The 22,203-nt window shown below is 33.0% G+C and overlaps 1 protein-coding gene across 16 annotated transcripts in view; it reads left to right on the forward strand.

Annotated features, from left to right (window-relative positions):
• VEZT (vezatin, adherens junctions transmembrane protein) overlaps positions 1–22,203 on the forward strand; it is a 58,628-nt gene that overhangs the window by 18,643 nt on the left and 17,782 nt on the right. For 3 of the 16 annotated variants that reach the window (XM_011365905.2, XM_011365910.2, XM_011365911.2), the window contains exons 2-8: positions 6,165–6,299; positions 8,807–8,893; positions 10,145–10,201; positions 14,102–14,277; positions 16,106–16,381; positions 19,061–19,210; positions 20,643–20,790. In XM_011365905.2, coding sequence (XP_011364207.1) covers positions 6,165–6,299; positions 8,807–8,893; positions 10,145–10,201; positions 14,102–14,277; positions 16,106–16,381; positions 19,061–19,210; positions 20,643–20,790 — 1,029 coding nt within the window. Of the gene's footprint in view, positions 1–6,164; positions 6,410–8,806; positions 8,894–10,102; positions 10,207–14,101; positions 14,278–16,105; positions 16,382–19,060; positions 19,211–20,642; positions 20,791–22,203 lie in introns of those variants that run through there. The other 13 variants (XM_023533976.1, XM_011365909.2, XM_011365912.2 and 10 more) reach the window with 9 other exon arrangements.

Raw genomic sequence — 22,203 nt, forward strand, 5'->3', positions numbered from 1 at the left:
AGACTTGAGTATTCTATTCTAAAATTTAATAAGTTTATCTTTTCCTCAGATTAAAAGAATAAGTTGAATTTTCTCAATTTTACATTTTTCTGCCATATTATTTTCTTAAGTCTTTTATACCAGACTCTAGGAAAACCTAGCATCTGATTTTTTAGAAAAAAATTTTTTATAATAGACTGTTTAAATTATATAAAAAAGAATAATACAGTGAAAGCTCCATATACCCATCACCCAGCTTCAGCAGCTGTTAATATTTTGCCAAACTGTCTCATCCATTCCTCTCTCTCCCTTACCTTTTTCTTGGAGTATTTTAAAGCAAATCCTAGACATTGCTGAATTTCACTTGTAAAGGCTTCAGTTTACATCTCCAACAGTTAAGTACTTTTTTTTTTTTTGAAGATAACTCCATACAATTATCTAGTAAATTAAAAATAATTTCCTAACATTACCTAATAGGCTGTGTATGGATTTTCTTGAGTATCTCGAAAATGTCTTCTTTTAAGGATACAAAGTCTGTACATCACTTTTGGGTGATATGTCCTTTTAGTCTTTAACAGTTTTCTCCACCTCCTCCACTTTTATTACATCATTTATTTGTTGAAGAAACTGGGTAATTTCATCTGTAGAATTCCATATTCTGGATTTGGCTTATTGCGTAGGATAAGATGGCATTTGATTTAGCACAAAATTTTATATTTTAACATACCAATATATTTATCTTGTCTTTCAGAGAACATCATGAGTTTTGTTTTACTACCTGAACAAGTTTAAGAACTCCACAGCATTCTTATTTTGTACTTAAGGATACTGAGACCAAGAGAAGATTTTCCTGAAACATAGCAACCTATAAAGTATCATCAGACCACTCAGTATTTTCCTTGGTAGTTTAGAAAGCTAGGTATACCATAGTCTTATCAGAAGTACCATAGAATGGAACCTTTTAGCAAGGACCTCACCTCTTTTGTTTGGTTTTCTCCCTGTGCCTAGATATTGCCTGGCACGTAGAGGATGTTCAGTTAGTATTTATTATTGAATGGATCATCTAATTCTTCCATGCTTGTCCTATTCTTCCCTCTGTGGGCTAGAACCTGAAAGGTTATAACTTGTTCTATCTGTAAGGATTTGAAGCAGTTTAGAAGAGAGAACCGAATAATAAAAGTATTTTACCCAATACTTCCATTTCTATGCTAATTAATCTTCCTTCTTAAATGCAAACCATCGATAAAGGTATTGGCATATCTACAGAATGTACCATAAATCACACAGAAAATAAACAGTGCATTGAATGAGTGGTTCAGACTTTGTATAATCCATTAATGTAGGATCTGATATCTTTAATGGGAGTGAAGTATGAAATGCAGGTAGTCTAGAATTTAAATGAGTCATTTTCCTAAATGTTTGTTCAGCAAAAATGTTGGGGTTTCCTGTATATTTTTGTTTGTTTTTCTTACAAAAATATGTTTCAGCCATCAGAACAGTCTTAGTACAACCAAAGACTCTTGGCTATCTTTCATTTAGCAAAATTCTTTCTCGTGCTATGATGTGTGTTTTCTGTCAGCTAAAATTTACAGGAATTGTAAACCACAAGGATTTCCTGAGGAGAAGCTCCCACATGCTGTGTCTGAGGTTTCTCATATTTCTTTTGGCAGCAGTAACATTCTCCAGTACTACAGAATTATAGTTTGAGTTCAGTGCTAATAATTTCTCTTCAGGAAAACAACTTAACTGAAACATTTGTGGTTATGTTTTGCTTGAACTAAGGGAAAAAGTTATAACTGAGAAAATTACCTATCACCACATACTCTGCCTTACCCTGCACAAAAAAAGTCCCTTTCTAAAGCTGCTGTCAACCAATATAATAATACTCACTATATGAAACATAGAAATTTCTTTGTATTAGTTTATAAGCCTAATAGCCCAAAACTTTCAAATATAATGGTTAGAGCTATTGCAATAGGGAGTCTCACATTGCTGTAAAAGAAAAAAGAAAAATAAATTATTTTATGTTGGATGATCAAGTTTTAATACTGAGACGTTATTTGCTTTTTCATTCTCATTCTCTCATGCGTGTACAGAGTACAAACAGCTCGTCAACATGATTTCATATTCCATATTAAAATTAACCTTTTGTCGAGTTTTGTTATGTCTATTCTTTGATGATACAATTATCAGAAAAGGCTATTAAAATACTCATCCCCTTCCAACTATACGTCTGTTTAAGGCCTGATTTTCTTTATATACTTAATCCAAAACAAGAAATTGCAACAGATTGAATACAGAAGCAGATATAAGAATCCAACTATCTCCTATTAAGCCAGACATTAAAGAGATTTGTAAAAATATAAAACAATCCATTCTTCTCAATTCCTTCTTTTTATACTGGAAAAAATTTTTTTCATTGAAATTTATGTTGTTTACATTAATGTTATAATGGGTTTATTATTTTATGTAAACTAATAAATTAAATTTTTTAGTTTAATTTCTAATATGATAAATATTGTTAGATAGCCACATAAACAAAAGTTCTTTAGGACCCTCGATAATTTAAAAGATTATAGAGAGGCCTGGACATGAAAAAAATTTAAGAATCACTGATCATGATGTGATTTCTGAAATCTGTCAAATAGTACACAGGTTATTTGGCAGTTTCAGAGAAAAAGTGATTGTAATTTTATCACTCATATCTTTTCATTAATATAAAATAATTTTACTAATCTTTTGCATTCTTACAAATTGCTCCTGTGCTGTAAGGCCTGCCTGGTCAGTTCATCTCGATTGAACATTCAGTTTGTTAACCAATGGGTGTTTGTTTTTCATTTGTCTTATCATTGGTCAAATTTTAAATTTTCTTTGGCTCAAAAGTGATTGAAGCAAAAGAATAGAAATAAAAGAGTAAAATGAAATAAGCATAAAAGTAAAAGTGAAACAGCTACAACTTGGAAAACCATCATAAACATAGTGACTAGAGCTTTAATGTTCATAGGTCCATACAGTCCAAGTTTATAAGTTAGAAAATGATATGATTTCTACTAACAGACAAAGACAAAAGTGCAAATATGAAATACAATGATGACTGGAATCGTAGTTGATTGGACCTGCAGTACCTTCATACCTAGTGTCTAAAGGTTGTCTATTCTGAAATTTTGTCAAATACTTAGTTACATTAAGCATGAAACAAAGCACAGTGATGGTCTTGGCAAGCCAGAATTTTCCAGAATTGTAAAATAATGCTTTCTAGGATGAAAGTGATAAATTCTGTCACCAAAGGTGGGGAAAAAACTAGAACTACCAAGGTTCATAGTTGCAGAGCACAGTGGATATGTCACACCTTTGACAAGAAGTTTGTGAAAGCAGCCAAAAGTTAATGAGAAGTCCTACATTTAGGGGGCGAAAAATGGCAGAATAGGCTACTGGTAGAAATACTGTATCAGATGACACTGTTGAACATTTTCAGTAGTATATAAGGTAGACAATTAATGCTGCTTTTTTGTGAAATATGAAATAGCAGATGTTCCAGATGTGGTGATTCAGACTAAGTATGGTATGCTCTTAGTTGATATGCAGAACATATATGGAAAACAAAGTAGTCATTGTTTCCCTTCTGTTTAATCACTTAAAAAATGGATATCTGCTACAGATATCCATTTTGTTATTTTGTGAGCCGTGACATAAAGTGGAAAATTAAGAGACATTGGAGTCAATGCTGACACAACATCACCTAAGTGTGCAGTAAGAAAGTGTGCAATTTGAATAAAAAACCATTTGGCCCCATTCCTACCCCACAAGCCTCTTCCCAGAGAACAGTTAGCAGTCAAGACTATGCCTCATGATCTGCACTGAGTCTTCAATTAGAATAGGAGTCAGCGAACTAAGACTATTGGGCCAGATTTGTCCCCGTTCCATGCTTATTTTTATATAACTGGTGAACAAGGAATAGTTTTTACATTTTTTTAATGGTTGGGAAAAATAACCTGTCAAAACAATGATATTTTGTGATGCATGAAAATTATATGAAGTTCAATATATCCATAACGTTTTATTGGAACATAACCACACTCATTGGTTTATGTAGTATCTGTGGCTGCTTTTGCATGATAGAGTTGATTAGCTGAGACAGAGACCATATGGCCTGCAAAGCCTAAAATATTTTACTATCTGGCCTGTTAACAGAAGAAGTTTGATGACCCTTGAATTAGAATAACCCCACTTTGATGATCCATCATATTTATTGTTCTTCCCCATAGGAGTTCATTTGAAGAAAGGGTTCTACTGCCTTAAAAACGAGTTGGGTTTTTTTTTAAGAAAGTAAGCTTTTCAAAAGGTCAGCTCAAATGAACTAGCATTCTTGTTCTTTTTCCACTCTGGGGGTTCATAGTTCAGTTTGAAAATACAGATTGAGTAATTCAAGGCAATATTTGAAGATCCATTATGGGTAATATAAAGATTAACCATTTGCGCCACCAGAGATTTTAAAACCACAGGGATAAACATATTCCTCCTTATTTTATAATTTTTTGCATATTTGTCTCAAAAGAGAAACATAGTTTAAAAGGAAAGCATTTGACTCATCTTCCTGTTCTCTTAAATTGATAGCCAGCAAATTGCTACCAGTCCAGCAAATTCCCACTCTTCCTCATTTCTCCAAACTCAAGGATATAGTCCCTAAAAATGTTGGTCTAATTTAGCTATTGCTCCTCAGTTTCTGTAGCAGCTATTACATTCCTATAATTATTAATTTGCTTGGCATTTTTGTACTAAACTGTAAGTAAGCTTCTTTGGTGTTTTTTTCTCTAGACATAGAGAGATTGTAATTTTAGGTAGTACAGTATGATAGGTATTTCAGCATGTTGTTTTTGGAGTTAAGTCTAAATCTGTTTCCTTAACTATAAATGGGAATAACAATAGTAATAATGATGATAATAATAATTTTAGATTTTGTTGTGAATCTTAGGTGATGCATGTAAAATGCTTAGCTAAGCTTTTGCCACATAGTATTGTGTCAGCTGTGTTCTTATTGGTGGTTGTTATGGCATCTCTAACACCCAACATAAGGTCTTTTTTAAATATTACATATTTTGTTGAATGGAATCAAGGTTTATTTTTAAACATGTCACCAACTTTAGGGAATACTAAAAGTTATAATTAAAGCTTGCTGTTTATCCAGAAAGAGTTGTCTCATAGATTTTCTTCCAATAGTGATGACGATATCTCTGTTTGGTGAGGTTGGGGTGATTTTTTTTCTTTTTAATCTCTTCCAAAACCTGTGTTCTTCTTACATAGCTTATACGAAGTTGAAGTATAAATTGAACATATTTACTATGTGCCAGGGACTGTTCTAAGTGCTTTATATTTAATTAGTCTTCATAAGAACCCTATGAACTAGATATTATTATTCCGATTTTTAGATGAGACAGCCGAAGCATGAAAAAATTAATAAATTACCATAGGTTACCCAGCTAATAAGAGGCAGAGTAAGAATTTGTACCTATAGTCTGGCTCCAGACTTTGTGTTTTTAAACACTGTATTCTAATGCATTAGAGTTTGTGTTTTTAAACACTGTTGTTTAATGCTTTTATTAGCCACAGTCTTTCATTTGCCCTATGCTTGTATATAAGCTTATCTTAGAGTTTTAAATTTGTTCATACTGTATGAATTGTCTACTAAATAATACATATTTGTGCTTGAATGAATTAATGAATGTCATGGTATGATAAATTTATAATAAATACAGTACAATTATTGCCTAATTCTTCTTGGTTTCAAGTAATTGTTTTTTACTATAGGTCCTCCTAGGAGCTATCTATAGCCAGGACTGGTTATTTTAAAACAATCTACTCTAATACTACAAAAATTTGGGCAAAGAAGTTGCTTAACAACTCTATTTATATTCCTAAATTCATTTTTCCTTGTTGATACTCACTCAAAAAAAAATCTGTGTTTTATTTAGAGTTCTCTTTTTTAGGTCCTCCGTTGAATTGTTTGTTAATTTTTTTTTTTTTTAATGTTAAATAGCATTGTGACATAATTCAATTCTTTATAGATTAAGCCTTAAAGAATTAGGGCATACTGATCATGATAGTGAAATCTAGTATTGAATTTGGCCCCTAAAACTTGGAAATAGTAATGATCTTGACATTTGCTTTATTTTATATGTCTCTTTCAGAATTCTCCACTTTATCAGTACTTACAGGATCTGGGACATACAGACTTTGAAATATGTTCTTCTCTGTCACCAAAACCAGAAAAATGCACAGTGACAGAGGAACAACAAAAGCCTCCTACAAGAGCCCTGCCAAAAGTAAGAACGCATGCTCATCCTCTATGACTTAATCTTTTGTTCTTTACCTTACAAAAACAGACAGACAAACAAAGAACACTAGTAAGCACCTCTGTGTCCTCCCCACACAGGTAAAACTTTTTTATTTCACCAGTAGTACAAAACTGTCTTTAGATAAACATGAATCCTTGCTACTTTGGACGATCTCATCGGTAATTTGTATAATGAGTGGAAATGAATATGGTTGAGGATTAAAATATATTATTTATTTAAATATTGAAGTTATCTGGAGGGACCAGAAAAAATATTCTAAAACTTGAATGAGAACCCAACTATTAGAACTCCTATATTAACTGGAATTATTTTCTCTTTGAACATTTTTTCTTAAAGCACAAACTATAAGAAAGCAAATTGATATTTCATAAACAGTTTCAAGGATATTTGGAGTGGGTATACTTACCTCAGTTTCTGATGCCCTTTATATCTGCAGTTGTTATGTACTTTTATACAGTAAATATCTCATAGGTAGTTGATGTGTACAGCATTATGAGGCTGAGATACCAGAAGTATCTCCTTTATGTCCAATAAAATATATTACCTAATGAATTCATTTATGTTCTGTTCTATTAGACATATTTGCTGAAGTAAGAAAATATTCCAGTACATTTTAGTTTAACAGAAAGAATTCTAATTTAATAGAAAAAATATAACCAGCTAACCTAATTTCTTGAGCATTCTAGTTTAATCAGTGTTTTATTACAAGACTCAAATACTTTTAAGAGGAGGCTTTTAAAGTTTCAATTAGTCATTTACTCTGTTGTGATAGAGGTGTTTTCTCCTGTTCTTAGAATGTGAGGTAACTAAGCTGGGCCCATTTGCAACAGCAAAGTAAATACCAAAGAAATGTTTTGTTTTGTTTGTTTTGTTTTGTTGACTCACACCCACGGCGGGGGCTGGGGGAGGAATAGGGGAGTTAGAGCTCACATGGATCAAAACCAGTTTTGCTAGTCCTCTATACTAAGACCCTTTCTTCTTGCCCCTTTTAAATATGAACCTTCCTAGGAAAAGTTTTAAAAGGGAAACCTAAAGCTGTATCTAATAGGTTATTTATAGATTAAAACTTGGATAGGAAATGATTTGTCAACAAAAGACAAAGGGCCAAAGGATAGTCTTGGGGTGGGAGATGGGACCTCCTTGTGTGTATGCTTGGGCATTGACCTATTGGGTTTTGTAGGTATTCAATCCTTTTCATTTATGAGAGGTATTTTTACATGTAGAAATGTTGTTATTTATAAATAAATAAAATGAAGGTTTAAATACCATCCCTCAGATATTGAAGAATAGTAAATAGCATAGCCAGAGATGTTTTTCAAAATTACCTCTTGTCTAGAAAGTTTGTTTAGTCTTTATCTTACACATTTCAAGTATATGAGCTATATTTTTTTTAAATGGAGTTTTTCTAAATTCAAGGCAGCTAAATTTTGGAAAATTGTTGTACTATTTAGTTCCTTCTTAGTGGATGTAGTTTTAGAATTGCCTTCAAAATTCTGTTCAAGGAGTGAAGTACCAATTATTTTCTCTGGAAAACAAATTTTTTGTATAAGACCAAAGTCCTTAAAAACCCATCTCAATGTACCTTTTAAAGTTTTTTACTATTTCCTTCTTCTCTCTGGTGTTAGCTATCCTAAACTATGCCATGAACTGCATGGCATGTGCTTCCATGGCTCTCGTCCCCTTACCTGGCGTGTTCTAACCTTCTTTGTTACTACATTCCTACTCATCTGTTAGGGCTTAGTTCCAGTGTTAGCTCCCGTTGACCTCTTCTTGTCTTGTTCTTTTTCATACTTCACATTGGCTTGTAATTATTTCTACTGTCTCGTCTATACTAAGTTCTTGACAGCAGTTATGCATATTCATCTTTGTTCCCATGGCTCTTTTCCAGTACCTGAGATATAATAATAACTCAATGAATGTAAACTCCATTTACTGGCATGCACAGGAAATAGGCTATTAAGGTATACTGAATTTTTGGATGATTCAGTCAGATAACTTTTATTCCACTGACATGGTTTTTCTAAAATGGATTGAAATAATCTTTCTGCCTTAGTATTATAGAATGAAATGTCCTTAATATTTGAGAACTTGGAGCACCCCATGGTTTTCCATTTTGAAATACATACCATCATCATCTTGACATAGTTGATAGTGTACCCAAGATAAATAAGCTGCGTCGAGATGACTTCTTATTAAAAATCACATTTCCAGGTCTCATTCCAAATTTACTGAATCTAAGCCTTTGGTTTGGGGACCCAGGAATATGTTTCTAACCAAAATAGAATCCAGAGGATTCTAATGTGCAGATAAATTTGGGAACTAATGAGGCTGAGACAAAGCATATAACCTGGATGATTATTTTCCCCTTTTTCCTGATAAAAATTCTGATTAATTAGAAGCAAATTATTTGAAATTTAAAATTGCTGTTTGGTTGTGGTTTAATAATCCTATACAATGTCATTCATCTCCTTCAGCGAGGAATCCTGTTAAAAGTGGCTGAAACCATCAAAAGCTGGGTTTTTTCTCAGTACAGTAAGAAAGATGATTTACTTCACAAGTTGGTAAGTCTTCATTTTACTTTCTTTGTCAGTTTTGAGGGCTCCAGTTTATTAGTGAGAGAATCGACGAACCAGAATTTGTTTGCTACTGATTTGGGCAGTGATTGATTTTGATTAGAAATTCTGGATAGTTCTCCAAAAGGAGACTGCCTCTTTCACCTAAAAAGTTGTTTGTGTCACCTAAACTACCTATCAAAGAAAAGTAAATTCTTTGATAACTGGGGATCTTTGAATTTAGACTTATTAGTATTGTTGCCTAGTTCGTCTAAGAGACTATTAGCCACTTAGAAAATAATATTCTGCTATCTAACAAATCTTATTTGTTAGATTAATAATTGCCTGCTGCCATTTTCCTCCATCAGCAGTTCCTCTCAGTAAGGGAGGGGATGTATCTGTTTGTGGGATCTTCTCCCTTTTCCTGAAGAACTTGACTGTCTCTGTCTTCATTCCACAGCCTGTGATTACAGAGTTTGGGCAAAATCAATAGTGGTTCTTCCTTAATTTATTTATCATTAATCTACCATTCTCTGACAACTTCACACATAAAATTTAGTCTGCTGGGACTGATAAATCATAGAATTCCCCCAAAGACTTGAAATAGTTAATGTTGAGAGTCTTTGTGATTCCCTTGAGGCTTGCTTTTTTCTTCTTCTCTCTGCTGTAATATATCTGTTGCTTTACCTCTTGACTCCCAAAAGGGAGTACTTCAAGTTTTTACATCCTAACAATACAAAATCCAGGTAGTACAGCTAAAAAATCGAAGTTGTTATATTCTCCAGGCTCTGAGTAAGAGTGATCAGGTTATAGGTAAGGAGGTTTTCAGGATCCTCTGCTGGCCTGTGGCCTTAAGGTGATAATTATCATTCTTGTAAATTATCATTTATAAAGAAATATTTACAAAGTGCTTTCACATTTTGATTTCGTAATCCAAACACTATAAGTTTGAGTGCATTTTATCAGTTGGAAAGCCTGGAGTTCAGACAGCTCAGTTTGGTTTAAGAATACTTATTAAGTGAAATTGTTCAAGATTGTTCAGCTAGAGAGGGATAGGGTCAGAATTTAAATTCACGTCTCCTGGTTTCAAAGCCCAGGCTGTTTCCATCATAATGCACTACCTCTCTGGCTTGAGTAGTATTATGTTTTGACTGACTAAAATTACTTTTTTAGCAATCCCAAAGAGTAAGTTCTCTGTTCAGGGTTTCATCTTTGTAGGTGTATTGAGAAGGTTAATGAAGTGTCTTGTCATCTACGTAGAATCTCATCTCTATCCAGGTGGAGCCATCTTCATTCTGCTGTGATACTAGGACCGTGGTAAGGTATATGGATCCATATACATTTTTCTGTGGTTTAATCATAGTCTGCATAGTCCTGATCTTTTCATTCTTGGCTGTCACTGGCCCACATGTTTCATGTTATGTTTCACTATAAAGTACCAGCTTCTGTATGAACTCCTTTTGTGCCTATAATATGAAGAATTGCAGGAAGTACATACCTAAGAAATAGTTTACAGGTAATGAAACAAGGAATTGCCCCATTAACTTCTAGCATAAGATTGCTTGACTTATTCTCTCTCCTAGATTGTGACATATTTAAATTTTGTTAGCTATAGATATTGAACCAGTACCTCTTTCCTTTTATAAAAATAGTGACAATTGCTCCATGATATCTGAACATTTTGCCATTGTTCATTTTTATTAAGGTAGTACTTTTCTTCTTAAAGATTAAAAATCCTTTATAGCAACTAAGATGGTAGTAGTTTTAGCACTTTTTAAGCACTTTTAGTCTATAAAGTGCTTTCACACATTCTCATTTGATCCTCATCATCTTTATGAAATATCACTATGTATTAAAAAATGCATAAGATCATTGAAGTGTATCGGCACATGAGTAAGTTTTTTTCTCAATCCCTAGGGGCAAAAGTAGAACTCTCTTTATTCTTTAGCTGTGCTTTTCATACCCTTTTTATCCTTCCAGGCAGAAATCTTTATCAATTACCTTCTCATGCCATTTCTCTATTTAGATCCTAAAATGATCCCCATTATGTACCATATCAAATTCAATTCATCACTTAGGCATAAAAGAGTTTGCGTAATTTGGCCCTAATCTACCTTGCCAGCCTTATCTACCAATATTTTCATTAGCCAACCCGGTCTTTCTTTTCCTTTATTCTGTACCTATTCTCTATGTCTGTCTTTGTGCTATTACACTATGGTGGAATTCCTTCTGCTTTTCCATTATTGGAATCTTTTCAATAAGCAGTCTTAATTCTTCCTCAAGGCTTTTCCCAGAAACTTCAGCCCATTGAATGAATCTCTTATTTTCTACAACAACCTAGTAATAATTTTCTATAAGTTTTGTAATATGTGTGCTTTTCTTTATTGTATTTTAATTATTTCATGTATACTAACAACAGTAGTAGATAACACATATGCTTACTGTGCACCAGATACTCTTAGTATTTTATAGATATCGACTTATTTAATCCTCACAACAACCCTGTGAAGTAGGGGCTGCTTATTTTGCATATAAGGAAACAGGAACAGAGAAGTTATTAACTTACTTAGGTTGTGGAGCTAGGCACTAAGTAAGTCTTGGCACTCAAACTTATTCAGGTGAGCCAGAGTTCACATAGTACACCTCCCTGCAGCACAGAGCACCCAGCTATTCAGATGATACTTAACTATATTTAAGTCCATCAGAATTAGTACCTTTTAAATTTGTTTGAGGCTCAGACCTGAGAACAAATAGAACATGTTTCTTAAATTTAGCACGTATCTATTTTCCCAGTATTTCGATTGCCATATTGCAACACCATTTCTATATTTTCTGCAGTTATTTTTATAACTAAAGAGTAATAGAATTTATCCTTAAGAAAAACCTTAATTCATTAACCTGATTCAATTTTATAGCTATAATTATCAGAATATAGTTCAAATTCTTCTAGTATAGAGGCAATCTACTAAGATAACACTGCTTTAGTTATATTTAGTTACCTTGGTCCCTTTCAAGTTTATTTGTACATGCAGATGATAGTAGGTTATTAGTTTGTCACACTTTTAAATCAAATATTCCCAAAGCTATGAATGCTGCTTCAGAGCACAATGGATTTGAGGAAATATTTTCCCAGTTTTGGAGAGGATCTCATGCCAGGGAACGGTGTTGAAGAAAGTGAGTACCTGGTGAAGCAACATGTCTGTGAGAGGATCTGTGAAGAGGGAAAGCTCCCATTGCATCAATAGCTTTCCCCCTCTCTCTGAGCCTTAGCCTTCACTTAGTTAGGCTTCTTTACACTTACCCGTATATAGGTATATAGAGGTCTCATAAAAGGTATGACTTAAAACTTTTTAGCAAAAACTTGATTTTTAAAACTTGTATTTTAAAATTCCATGTCTGATTGGGGATTCCAAACCAAAGAGTAAGACCAATATGTGAAGATTTATTTCAAAGATTTCTCGAAAACCTACCATGCTCCACTTCCTGCCCCCTTTTGTTTTCCTCCCTCCACCCAACAATAGTGAGTTGTGCTATTCTCTCTTTATAAAAGTGGGTGGGAGGTCAAATAATTAAGTGGTTCTTAATGTTAGAATCAGGATTTTAAGAAGATAGACGAGACAGTAGTTCAAATATGAAACATAAAAGTGCTGCAGAGGCACATGCAGAGTGTGTCAGTAGATGGTAAGAAAGCCACATCAGGCTAAAAGGGAGATCAGCATTCCATTGAGGTGATGATCTTGTTTTGAATTAGTGAAAATAAATAACTATATCAGAATAGGCTCAGTATTGAAAATCTTCTCTAACAGTGCTGTATAACCCATAATCAAATGAAGGCATACTTGTGGTTTAATATGTGGGTCATTTCATTCCTGCTTAATTTCCCGTTTTGATCACCTAGGGCTGGACTCTGCAGTACAGGAGTGTTTACCTGACTAAGAAGAGCAAACCCACTGCTTTCCAACTCTACACCTAACTTTTACTTTAATTTATAAAGCCCTTGTCCTTAAAAAGTTCCCTTTATTTTTTATCTTACAATAGGGTTACTCTGTTCTTAAATTTAATACAAAAGAAAAGTTTAAATTTTTTGATAGAGCAGACTATATACAGGAAAGCAAAATCGACTACCAAAGACTTAGGATTTGAAATCAGAATTCTGGAAAGTTATTTAATCTCTTTTGGCTTCAGTTTTCGACTCTAGAATGAAGATGAGGATAAAGATACGTGACAGGGATTCTGTGAGAACTAACCTGTCTGCTCGAACATTGTTACTTCATCTCTCATCTCTACCGTATACACGCTGCTCAAAATGATATCGATGACTTGCAGTTTTAGAGAAGCTTTTATTCTGTTTCATCCCACTCTTCCAACTCTTTCATCTAGTCAGTTCTTGTTCATACTTTAAGACTCAGCTCAGGCATCACCTCTTTCACTTTTTCTGACTTTGTTGCAAGTTTTGGTCCCTCAATGTCATTTTCATAATACCCTAGGTATGCCTCATTGTACTTCTTTCCACATTGTGTTGTTAACCGTTTACTTTGAATTGCTCTTCATTAAACTGAATTCTTCAAGAGTAGAGACTTGTATGTCTTGATTCATTTTTTTTGCATCCCTGGTGTCAAACATGGTGTCTGGCGTATATATATATTTCTTGATAGATAGAAGGAAAGGAAGGAGGAATAAATGAGCTGGTATATGTGAAAGCATTTTGTAAACTATAAATGCTGTGCACACGTTAGTATGGTTTTGCATTACATTCCTTAATGATGTATTTTTAATATCTGAATGTCCATTTTTAGAAGGCCTTGACCCCACTGACATAATCCTTAAATATTAGCTATATTGTTACAGTATCCAGGGACAGCATCTTATGATATAGGATTATATTTTCCATGTTGTGTTCCAGCAATTTAGTTAATTTAATTTAATTGGGCTTAACTAGGCAGGCTTATTAATCTATAATTACTTCAAATCTCTTTATTAAACATTTATATTTCATATCTGGTGGCTCAGTAATGTCCACCTCATTCTTTATTGCCTCACATTTACAGTGAAAACCCCATACATCATACTGAAGATAGATTGGACTGTTGTTTCTTCTTTTTAAGAGTCTATACTGAAAATAAACACTTCTAAATTTTATTAGCACATTAAGAGTTTGCCATTTAATACACAATAATGTATGTATTAATACCTCTCTTCCGGTCTTTTAATGGCAAGGATATTGGATTCCGACTCGACTCACTACACACCATCCTGCAACAGGAAGTCCTGTTACAAGAGGATGTGGAACTGATTGAGCTGCTTGATCCCAGTATCCTGTCTGCAGGGCAACCTCAACAACAGGAAAATGGACACCTTCCAACACTTCGCTCCCTGGCAACCCCTAACATTTGGTACTGTCCAGAAAACATCTATCCTTTGCTTACATACAGAGTAATAGCAGAGGAAATCTAACGTCATGCTGTCCATTATAAAGGCATTGTAAACATTCCACACATTTTGCATTGTAATTAATGTAATGATATACTAGAGGTTTAAAAAAAAAGTGCCTTTCTAAAGTAAATACTATTTAAAGCGAAGCTGGGAAAAAATTTCAATACAATTTTTATGTACTTTCAACTAAGTATAATTAGTTCTGTGTTTAACAGCCCAACAAACAGGTGTAACATGTACCAAAAAGAATCCCTTAGCCATATACCTTTGTACTTGTGTGAATGCAGGCCTAGGCAGTTCTTCATGGGTTTTTTTTGCAATTGATAGATTATATCATAATCGCATTGTAGAGACAACAAGGGTAGGATGGGACATGGAGGTAAACAGTCACCTCTTGGTTTGTTGGCTAAGAAGAGATCATAGGGAACATAGTCTGATGATTCAGACTGTCCTAAAACTTTTCGACCACTTCAAATATTTGGGTCTAATGAAGTCACAGGCCATAATGGGTTAAAAAAAAAAAAAAAGAATAGTAAGAAGGAATTATATATACAGAACTGTTAATGTCCTCTACCTGTTAAAGTGTGAGTTTATTAAATAAGCTAAGTCATTGCTCAAACTATTCAAGTTATATAGGCAATTACATTCATTGCCCCCAGTGTTCTGACAACTGCTTCATATTGTAACAGACAGCGAAGTATGATGTTTTCCAAATCTGTATCACTCACACATCATCGTGATGAAGTAAAGCATCTTATCCTTTAAAAATATAAGAACTTAAAGAGCTACTAGAAGGAACCATAGGTTTTAAGAATTTTACAACTTTCAGGTTTTTAGCCACAAAGGTGATTAAGCATATAAGTATTTGATGAGATTTCGCTTTATGATATTACTAGAATTGTTTAAAAGTAAAAGACTCCAAGGGAAATTAGGGCAGGCAAATATTTATTAAGCAGCATTCTTACATATGATTTTCTGTGTGATTTGACTATAACTGTCTTCAGGTATTGATGTTGTTTTTTGGATACCTTTCCCCCTATATGACTCTTTCTTATATATACACATTTTCACCAAAGCCTTCATTGCTTAAAAGATGTATGTTAACCTGTAGGTTTGTAATTGACCTAAGAAAAAAAATTTCATTTTTCAGTTAAATTTTCACTTCAGTTAAAGCAATCTAAAAGCACTTAGCTTGTCCATATCATGATCTGCAGTATAGATATGCATATTCCAAATTCGTGATGGTATCTAAAATTAGATGACTTTATTTGAAACAGTTACTCATCAAGTATATATTATTTCTAATCGGAAAAATGTTTTTATTTTATTGAGATGTACGTTTCTGTTCAAATAATTAAAGTCCGATTTTAGGGAAAAGGAATTCATAATATATTTGAATATTAAAATATTTTAACATTTAAAATTAACAAAATTAAAGTATTTTCACTTTTAAATTCCTAAGATTAGATTTTTAAATCTGTAAAATTGGGTTTTTAATTTGTTTTTAGGTTAAAGAGTCCGTATCTTAAAAATAAATTTATTTGAGAAGGCACCTATTTCTTATGTTCTTTACCTAAACTTGTTAGCTCAGATTTTAATATCTATGCACCATTGTCTGTTTGCTAGATATTTTATAATTATTTCACATAATTTTTTAATATATTTGTTAAGATATATATTGCAAAGAAGCTAGCATTTTATCTATTTTAGTAAACCTAAATTACTGATTAAAGTAACTCATCTTTCTCTAATCTTATGGATATCATTTTCTTGGTTTCTCTGTTATAGGGATGTCTCAATGCTATTTGCCTTCATTAGTTTGCTCATTATGCTTCCCACTCGGTGGATTTTATCTTCCTGGCTGGTATGGGGAGTGATTCTATTTGTTTATCTGATCATAAGAGCTTTGAGATTATGGAGGACAGCCAAACTACAAGTAACCCTAAAAAAATACAATGTCCGTTTGGAAGATACAGCAACAAATAGCCGAGCTTTTACTAACCTTGTGAGAAAAGCTTTACGTCTCATACAAGAAACTGAAGTCATTTCCAGAGGATTTACACTGTGAGTTCATTTTTCATTTTGTTTTTAAATAGTTCTTTTCGGCTACATAGTTAAATTAGATATTTATTACTTATTTTTCTGTGTTGCATTTACAGAAAAAAGTAAGCTTCTGTTTACCACATACTAAAGTTTATTAACTGCTAATTGAAGAAATATATACATTATATGCTAGATTTAATATGTAGTATGATTCTGTTTATCTACTTTGAGAAACCATAGTGCTTTGAGATATTTCTGTTACCATGTGATTATACGAGATAATATATGGAAAGAGAATAATATTGAACCTAGCATGCAAAGTTACCCAATACATGCTTTTGTTCCCTTTATTCCCTGTCAGATGCTCTCTCTCCTCGATTTAAATGAGAGATATATCTGACATGAATTTATTTTGAAAAATCTTGTCATGTATTAATAATACGCTTTATTTTTTGTTTTAAAAATTTTTTTAATACAGTTGACATACATTATTATATTAGTTTCAAGTGTAAACATGGTGATTAGACATTTATATAACTTTCAAAGTTATCACCCCGATAAGAATAATATGGGTAAATGTTATTAGGTATTATGTCACTGATACTCTCAGAATATACAAATTAATGATGTTTCACAGTCCCATGGGAAATTAAATATTCACCAGTCTAATTGTAAATGTATTAAGCTACAGGCTAAATAGGCTATTTATTCTATTAATAAAAGGACAGTTGTATTTATTGAGCACCAATTATGTTCCATTTACTATGCTAGGCAATTTTGCATACAACTAAAGGCGTACAATTATAAATGGTAGAGCAAATTTTCAAGTCCATTTCATCGGACTCTAGAGCTTGTTTCTAGTACACTAGGCTGCCAGCTAAACACTAACAGATGACAGCTGTACTGTCGTATATTTAATAATTTATGTAACATATAACCTTGCTATCTATAGGTGGGAGAAAGTAAGTATATGGTGAAGAATAATTATTGCTCTCAGTTAGCTGTATCTGGAAAATCATGAAACAGGGAAGTGGAAGAACCTCCAGTAGTCATCGCATTCTCGCTCTGTTACGTTCTAGAACAGTATTTAAACAATCCCGAGACATAAGAGATTTTATTCTCTTTCTGCTCTATTCAAAATGGAACAGTCCTCAGTGTCTGTTAATATTTGTCTTTCCATTATAGTTAAAGACCACTTCTTGTTGATAGAGTTTAGCAAAAATTAAGTGGTTTGAGTGTCAAGTTTTAAAAGTTAAAAAACACACTAAGAGTCAGTAAAAGCTACTTTTCATTCTTGGATTGCACAGGACTTTATTGAGAGGACTGACTGGTTAACTAAAGTGGATATGTGTCCAATTAATGTTTAGGCGTGTATAGAGGATTCTCTACCTTTTGTCATTGGCCAGTTTTTACCAATATGTATAGAATAGGCATCTATTCAGATGCAGACAGGCAGAAGAAATGCTGGAGAAAATTGTGCTTCACTTGTCTTCATCAAACAGGATAATTGATTGAAAAAAATTATGAGGAATAATAAATCGAATCATAATATTTTTAGAAATATTTTTAGTTTTTAAAACTCATTTAGTAAATGAAATGGATCACAAACAATAGTGCCATGTGTTAAAAATGAGTGCTTTTGTTCTGCAATTTGCCCTCTCTAGCAAATAATTTAATCCTTCTCTACCTCATTCCCTTATTTTAAAATAAGCCTGTTAGTCATTGTCCTCTTTTTTTATATAGAGATTTTTAATGCCTGAATATATTTTAGTTTGGTTTAACATTTTTTAAGTTTTGAATTAGATGTCTTGTTTAAAAAATTTTAGTTTTAGCGTAAGAAATTTATAAATTCCAATATTTCATTTTGCTATTAGGAGAGGTTACTGGTTAAGTGGAAAAAAAAAAAAACTATTATCTGATACCTATGTAATATTTAATCATTATTAACTTCACTTATAAAAGCAAATATATTATGTGTCATTGTTACAAATAGGTGTTCCCCATTTATCTTTTGGGAAGTGCTATGAAATGTGCTTCCTCTTGAACAGTTTTGAGAGTAGCTTTGCTGCTGCATAGTAACCCTTCCTTTGCCTTTCTACTTGCATTCCCCTGTTGGCCACTGGTCCTGTTATCTTTCTGCGTCCCCCTACTTCATTTTGAGTAGGTAAGTGCCAGTGGCAGCAGGTGGGTAAGTCATTTTTTATGAATGTACAGAATGCATTTCTGTATTGTTCTGTGCAAGTAACCAAAAATTTGATTGATGAACATATGTAAACAGATATTAAGAATGCGAAAGTGTTTATAATTAAGGCTTTCATATTTACTGTAGATACAGGTTTTTAAAACTAAATGTATAGTACCAGTTCAGTATATTCTAGCAAGTAGTGTATATAAAAAGTTACAATTTCTTACATAAATATTTCTGTTTTTCTACTATATTTCAACTAAAATTCTTTGTTTCCCTATATAAGAGGAAGCCTTTACTCTTTAAGATTTTAAGTTTTCATTTGTCTTTTTTTTCTGGTGGCTATATATGTAGCAGGGAAATGGCTATTTATGAGACCTGAGTTGGGATATTTATAATAATTTTTTAATGAAAACATGAAAAAAGAATTTTTTTCTAAGTTTAATAGAATTGTGGATTTAGGAAACAAAAACTTTAGAACACCTGTACAGTTGTATCACATTTTACTTTTCAAGTTTGCTTGACAGGGTCAGTGCTGCTTGCTCATTTAATAAAGCTGGACAGCATCCCAGTCAGCATCTCATCGGTCTTCGGAAAGCTGTCTACAGAACTGTAAGAGCCAACTTTCAAGCAGCAAGGCTAGCGACCCTATATATGCTGAAAAAATATCCTTTTCTTTTATATGGAAGAATAGCAATGTTTCGGGGGTCCCGAATAAAGATATTATAGTTGAATCCTGTAAAAGTTAACTATAAACAGATTGCCTATTTTGAAGCTAATTTTCATTATCACTTCTATTTTAAAACTGGAAATGCATTCCAAGGGGGCCAACAATAACAGACAGGAAGATAGTTCTTCTGAAGATAGTTCTTCAAAGAAAAAACTTGAAGGCCCTCCCTTTACTGATCCAAAGAATAAAGTCAAAAGAACCTAGCTTTGCTAGGTCTGACATTTTTTTAAATTCCTGAACGTGGCAAATTTGTGTCATGACGTGGAAACAAACTGGAAACAGGAAATCCTTCCCCTTTCAAAAAAATAGTCTCTAGAGTCAGATTGGCTACATTTAAATTTTGGCTGTATGTTACTGCCACGGTAACCTTAAGCAGGTTTCTAACTCTTTGTATTTTGCTTTATTTATTTTTAAAATGGCAATAATAACATAATCTCCTGACCATATTTTTGTTGCAATCAAATGAGTTAGTGCATATAAGGTGCTTAACCAGTATCTGGCTTATAATAAGCAGTCAAAGACTACCTGACAATAAGTCAGTCACTTAAATTTTCTAAATCAGGAAATTCTGTTAGTCAGGAAATGAAGGTTTATAAGATCATTATTTTAGTTAAGATTCATAAATAAATTAAAAGTAAATGGAATGCAAAGACTATACCTTCAGTATGCTGGGTACTGTAGTACTACTGTATAATATATAATGCTTAAAGTTTATAGCGCTTTATAGCCTATCAGTATATCTTTATACAAACTTTTCCAGATAAATTTTCTTATCTCCACTTTATGAGACGACTACATACAATCTCCATTTTATGTGTGATTTACTCAGTGTTACACAACTGAAAGAGATAAAATAGTGTCCTTACTGGGACTTATGAATAAAACTTTTTCTTTCTATATATATTTACTATATTCTACTACCTCTTTGGAAATTGAGAGAAAGCATTTTAATTTTAGTCAGGAACTTGTCCATTTAGTTCCCCCACTGCCGAAATACCTGCCTGTTATGAGCTATGACGACAGAGTAAAAACTTGTACTATTTACTTATTAAAGACTTTTTAATATAGTCAATAGATAAGCTGGTGTTCATAATATAGTTAGTTCATAATATAGTTGTGCCTTCTAACATAGCGGGACAGAGTATTTGGCCTGTGCATTCAGAGAAGGCACCTGAGTTGACCCTTAAGGAATGAGTAGGAAGGAGTTGGCCTAAGGATATAAGAGTCTGCATTCCAAGTAGATGGGAAAAAATAGAGACGCGACAGTGTGGCATGTGAACGTCAAGTATAGTTATTCATTCAGTGACTAGTTATTGAGCATATGCTTTAATGAAAAGGCTTTGTTGATTGCCTTAACCTAATTTAACCTACCCCCTGAACTCTGAGAGTGACAATATAACCAACTACATCTGTGTGGTGCCTTTTAAGGAGCTGGGTCTTGGACTTAGTGAAGAGCAGATTTCAGAAGAAGAAGCACATAACCTTACAGATGGCTTCAGCCTGCCTGCATTGAAGGTAATCCATTTGTGGAAGGGAAGGTAGGGCAGAAGAAAAGACAGGTGTATTTGGGTCGTGCTTGTGCTTTCTGACCACAAATGGTGTACCTCTTCCCTTTCATTGTTTACTGAATACTGTTATTGTAATAGCTTTTCTGATGCTGTGCCTTTAAAAGCGGAGAGCATCATGAAGACTGGATAGAAGATCTTTATCGTTTGATATCAAAATATTTAAAATTCTTACCATAAGTATTTCTTGTCTTAAAGTAGAGTGTGGAGATAAATGAGTTTACTTTAACAGGAAACCAAAGTGAGTCATTTTATTTACTAGACATTTGTTTCAATAAACATGAGTAAGGAACTTAAAAGATCTGCATCTTCCCTTGGAAAATTTCTAAAATTCTTGTTTAGGACAAGAATTTTTTTCATGTATGAAAAGCCATATAAAAGGATATATTTGAGCACATAAGAATTAAACTTCTAAACTTCAAATGCTATGTACTTTAAATGTAAACAGGCTCAGATAAAAATGCAGTGATTGACAACAAAGGGCTTGAATTCTTTCTATATAAAGAGCACTAAGGTATGTAAAACCTATAGAAGATAGGTCAGGTGTGTGAAACCTGGAGAAGATAGGTCAGGTGTGTGAACTGCTAGCTCACAAAACAAGAAATAGAAATGGCCAATAAATATAAAACTTTCCATTTTATTAGTAATGAAAGAAATGCAGATGAAAATAATAAGTAAACATTTTGCCAAGGGTATTGAAAGTTGATATTATTCATTATTCACACCAGCTATAAAAATATAAACTGCTTCACTTGAGCAGTGAATACCAATATTCACAAAGGTGTGTACCTTTTACTCCAGCAATTTTAAGCTTGCAGATCCGTCTCAGGAAGTAACCAAAGGTATACTCAAAGTACGCTCATGATATTACTATGGCAGCAAATATTGGAGACAAATTATTTAAGTTCAGTAATATGAGATTGCTATGATTTGTGGTACATTCATCTGATGAACCATTTTGGAGTTAGTAGTAGGAAAAAAATAACGTGAAAAAACATAAGTTAGCGCATGTTACAAAAGTGTATGCAGTAAGATTCCAGTAGTATTTTTAAGAGATCAATCCAAACATCTTTAAATTCCTTTTCGGTATTTATTTAGCAAACTGATATTTCTTTGTTTCTAGTCTTTAAAACTTCACTTGATACCGTGAAAATTAGTATGAGTGTAGTTGGCAGCATATTTATCAAGTTCCATTTTGTTTTGAGACTATAAATTTCTATATCTTTAAAATTTTCAGATCCATGTAAATGTTTAAATTTCCTGTTAATTTTTCCTTACTGTTACTTAAAATTTGCTTTCGCTTATTCTTATCCTCATTCTAACCCATCTCAGTAAATGGCACCACACAGCTTATTAAACTAGA

This window comes from Pteropus vampyrus, unplaced genomic scaffold (assembly GCF_000151845.1).
Source record: "Pteropus vampyrus isolate Shadow unplaced genomic scaffold, Pvam_2.0 Scaffold116, whole genome shotgun sequence".
NCBI lineage: Eukaryota > Metazoa > Chordata > Mammalia > Chiroptera > Pteropodidae > Pteropus > Pteropus vampyrus.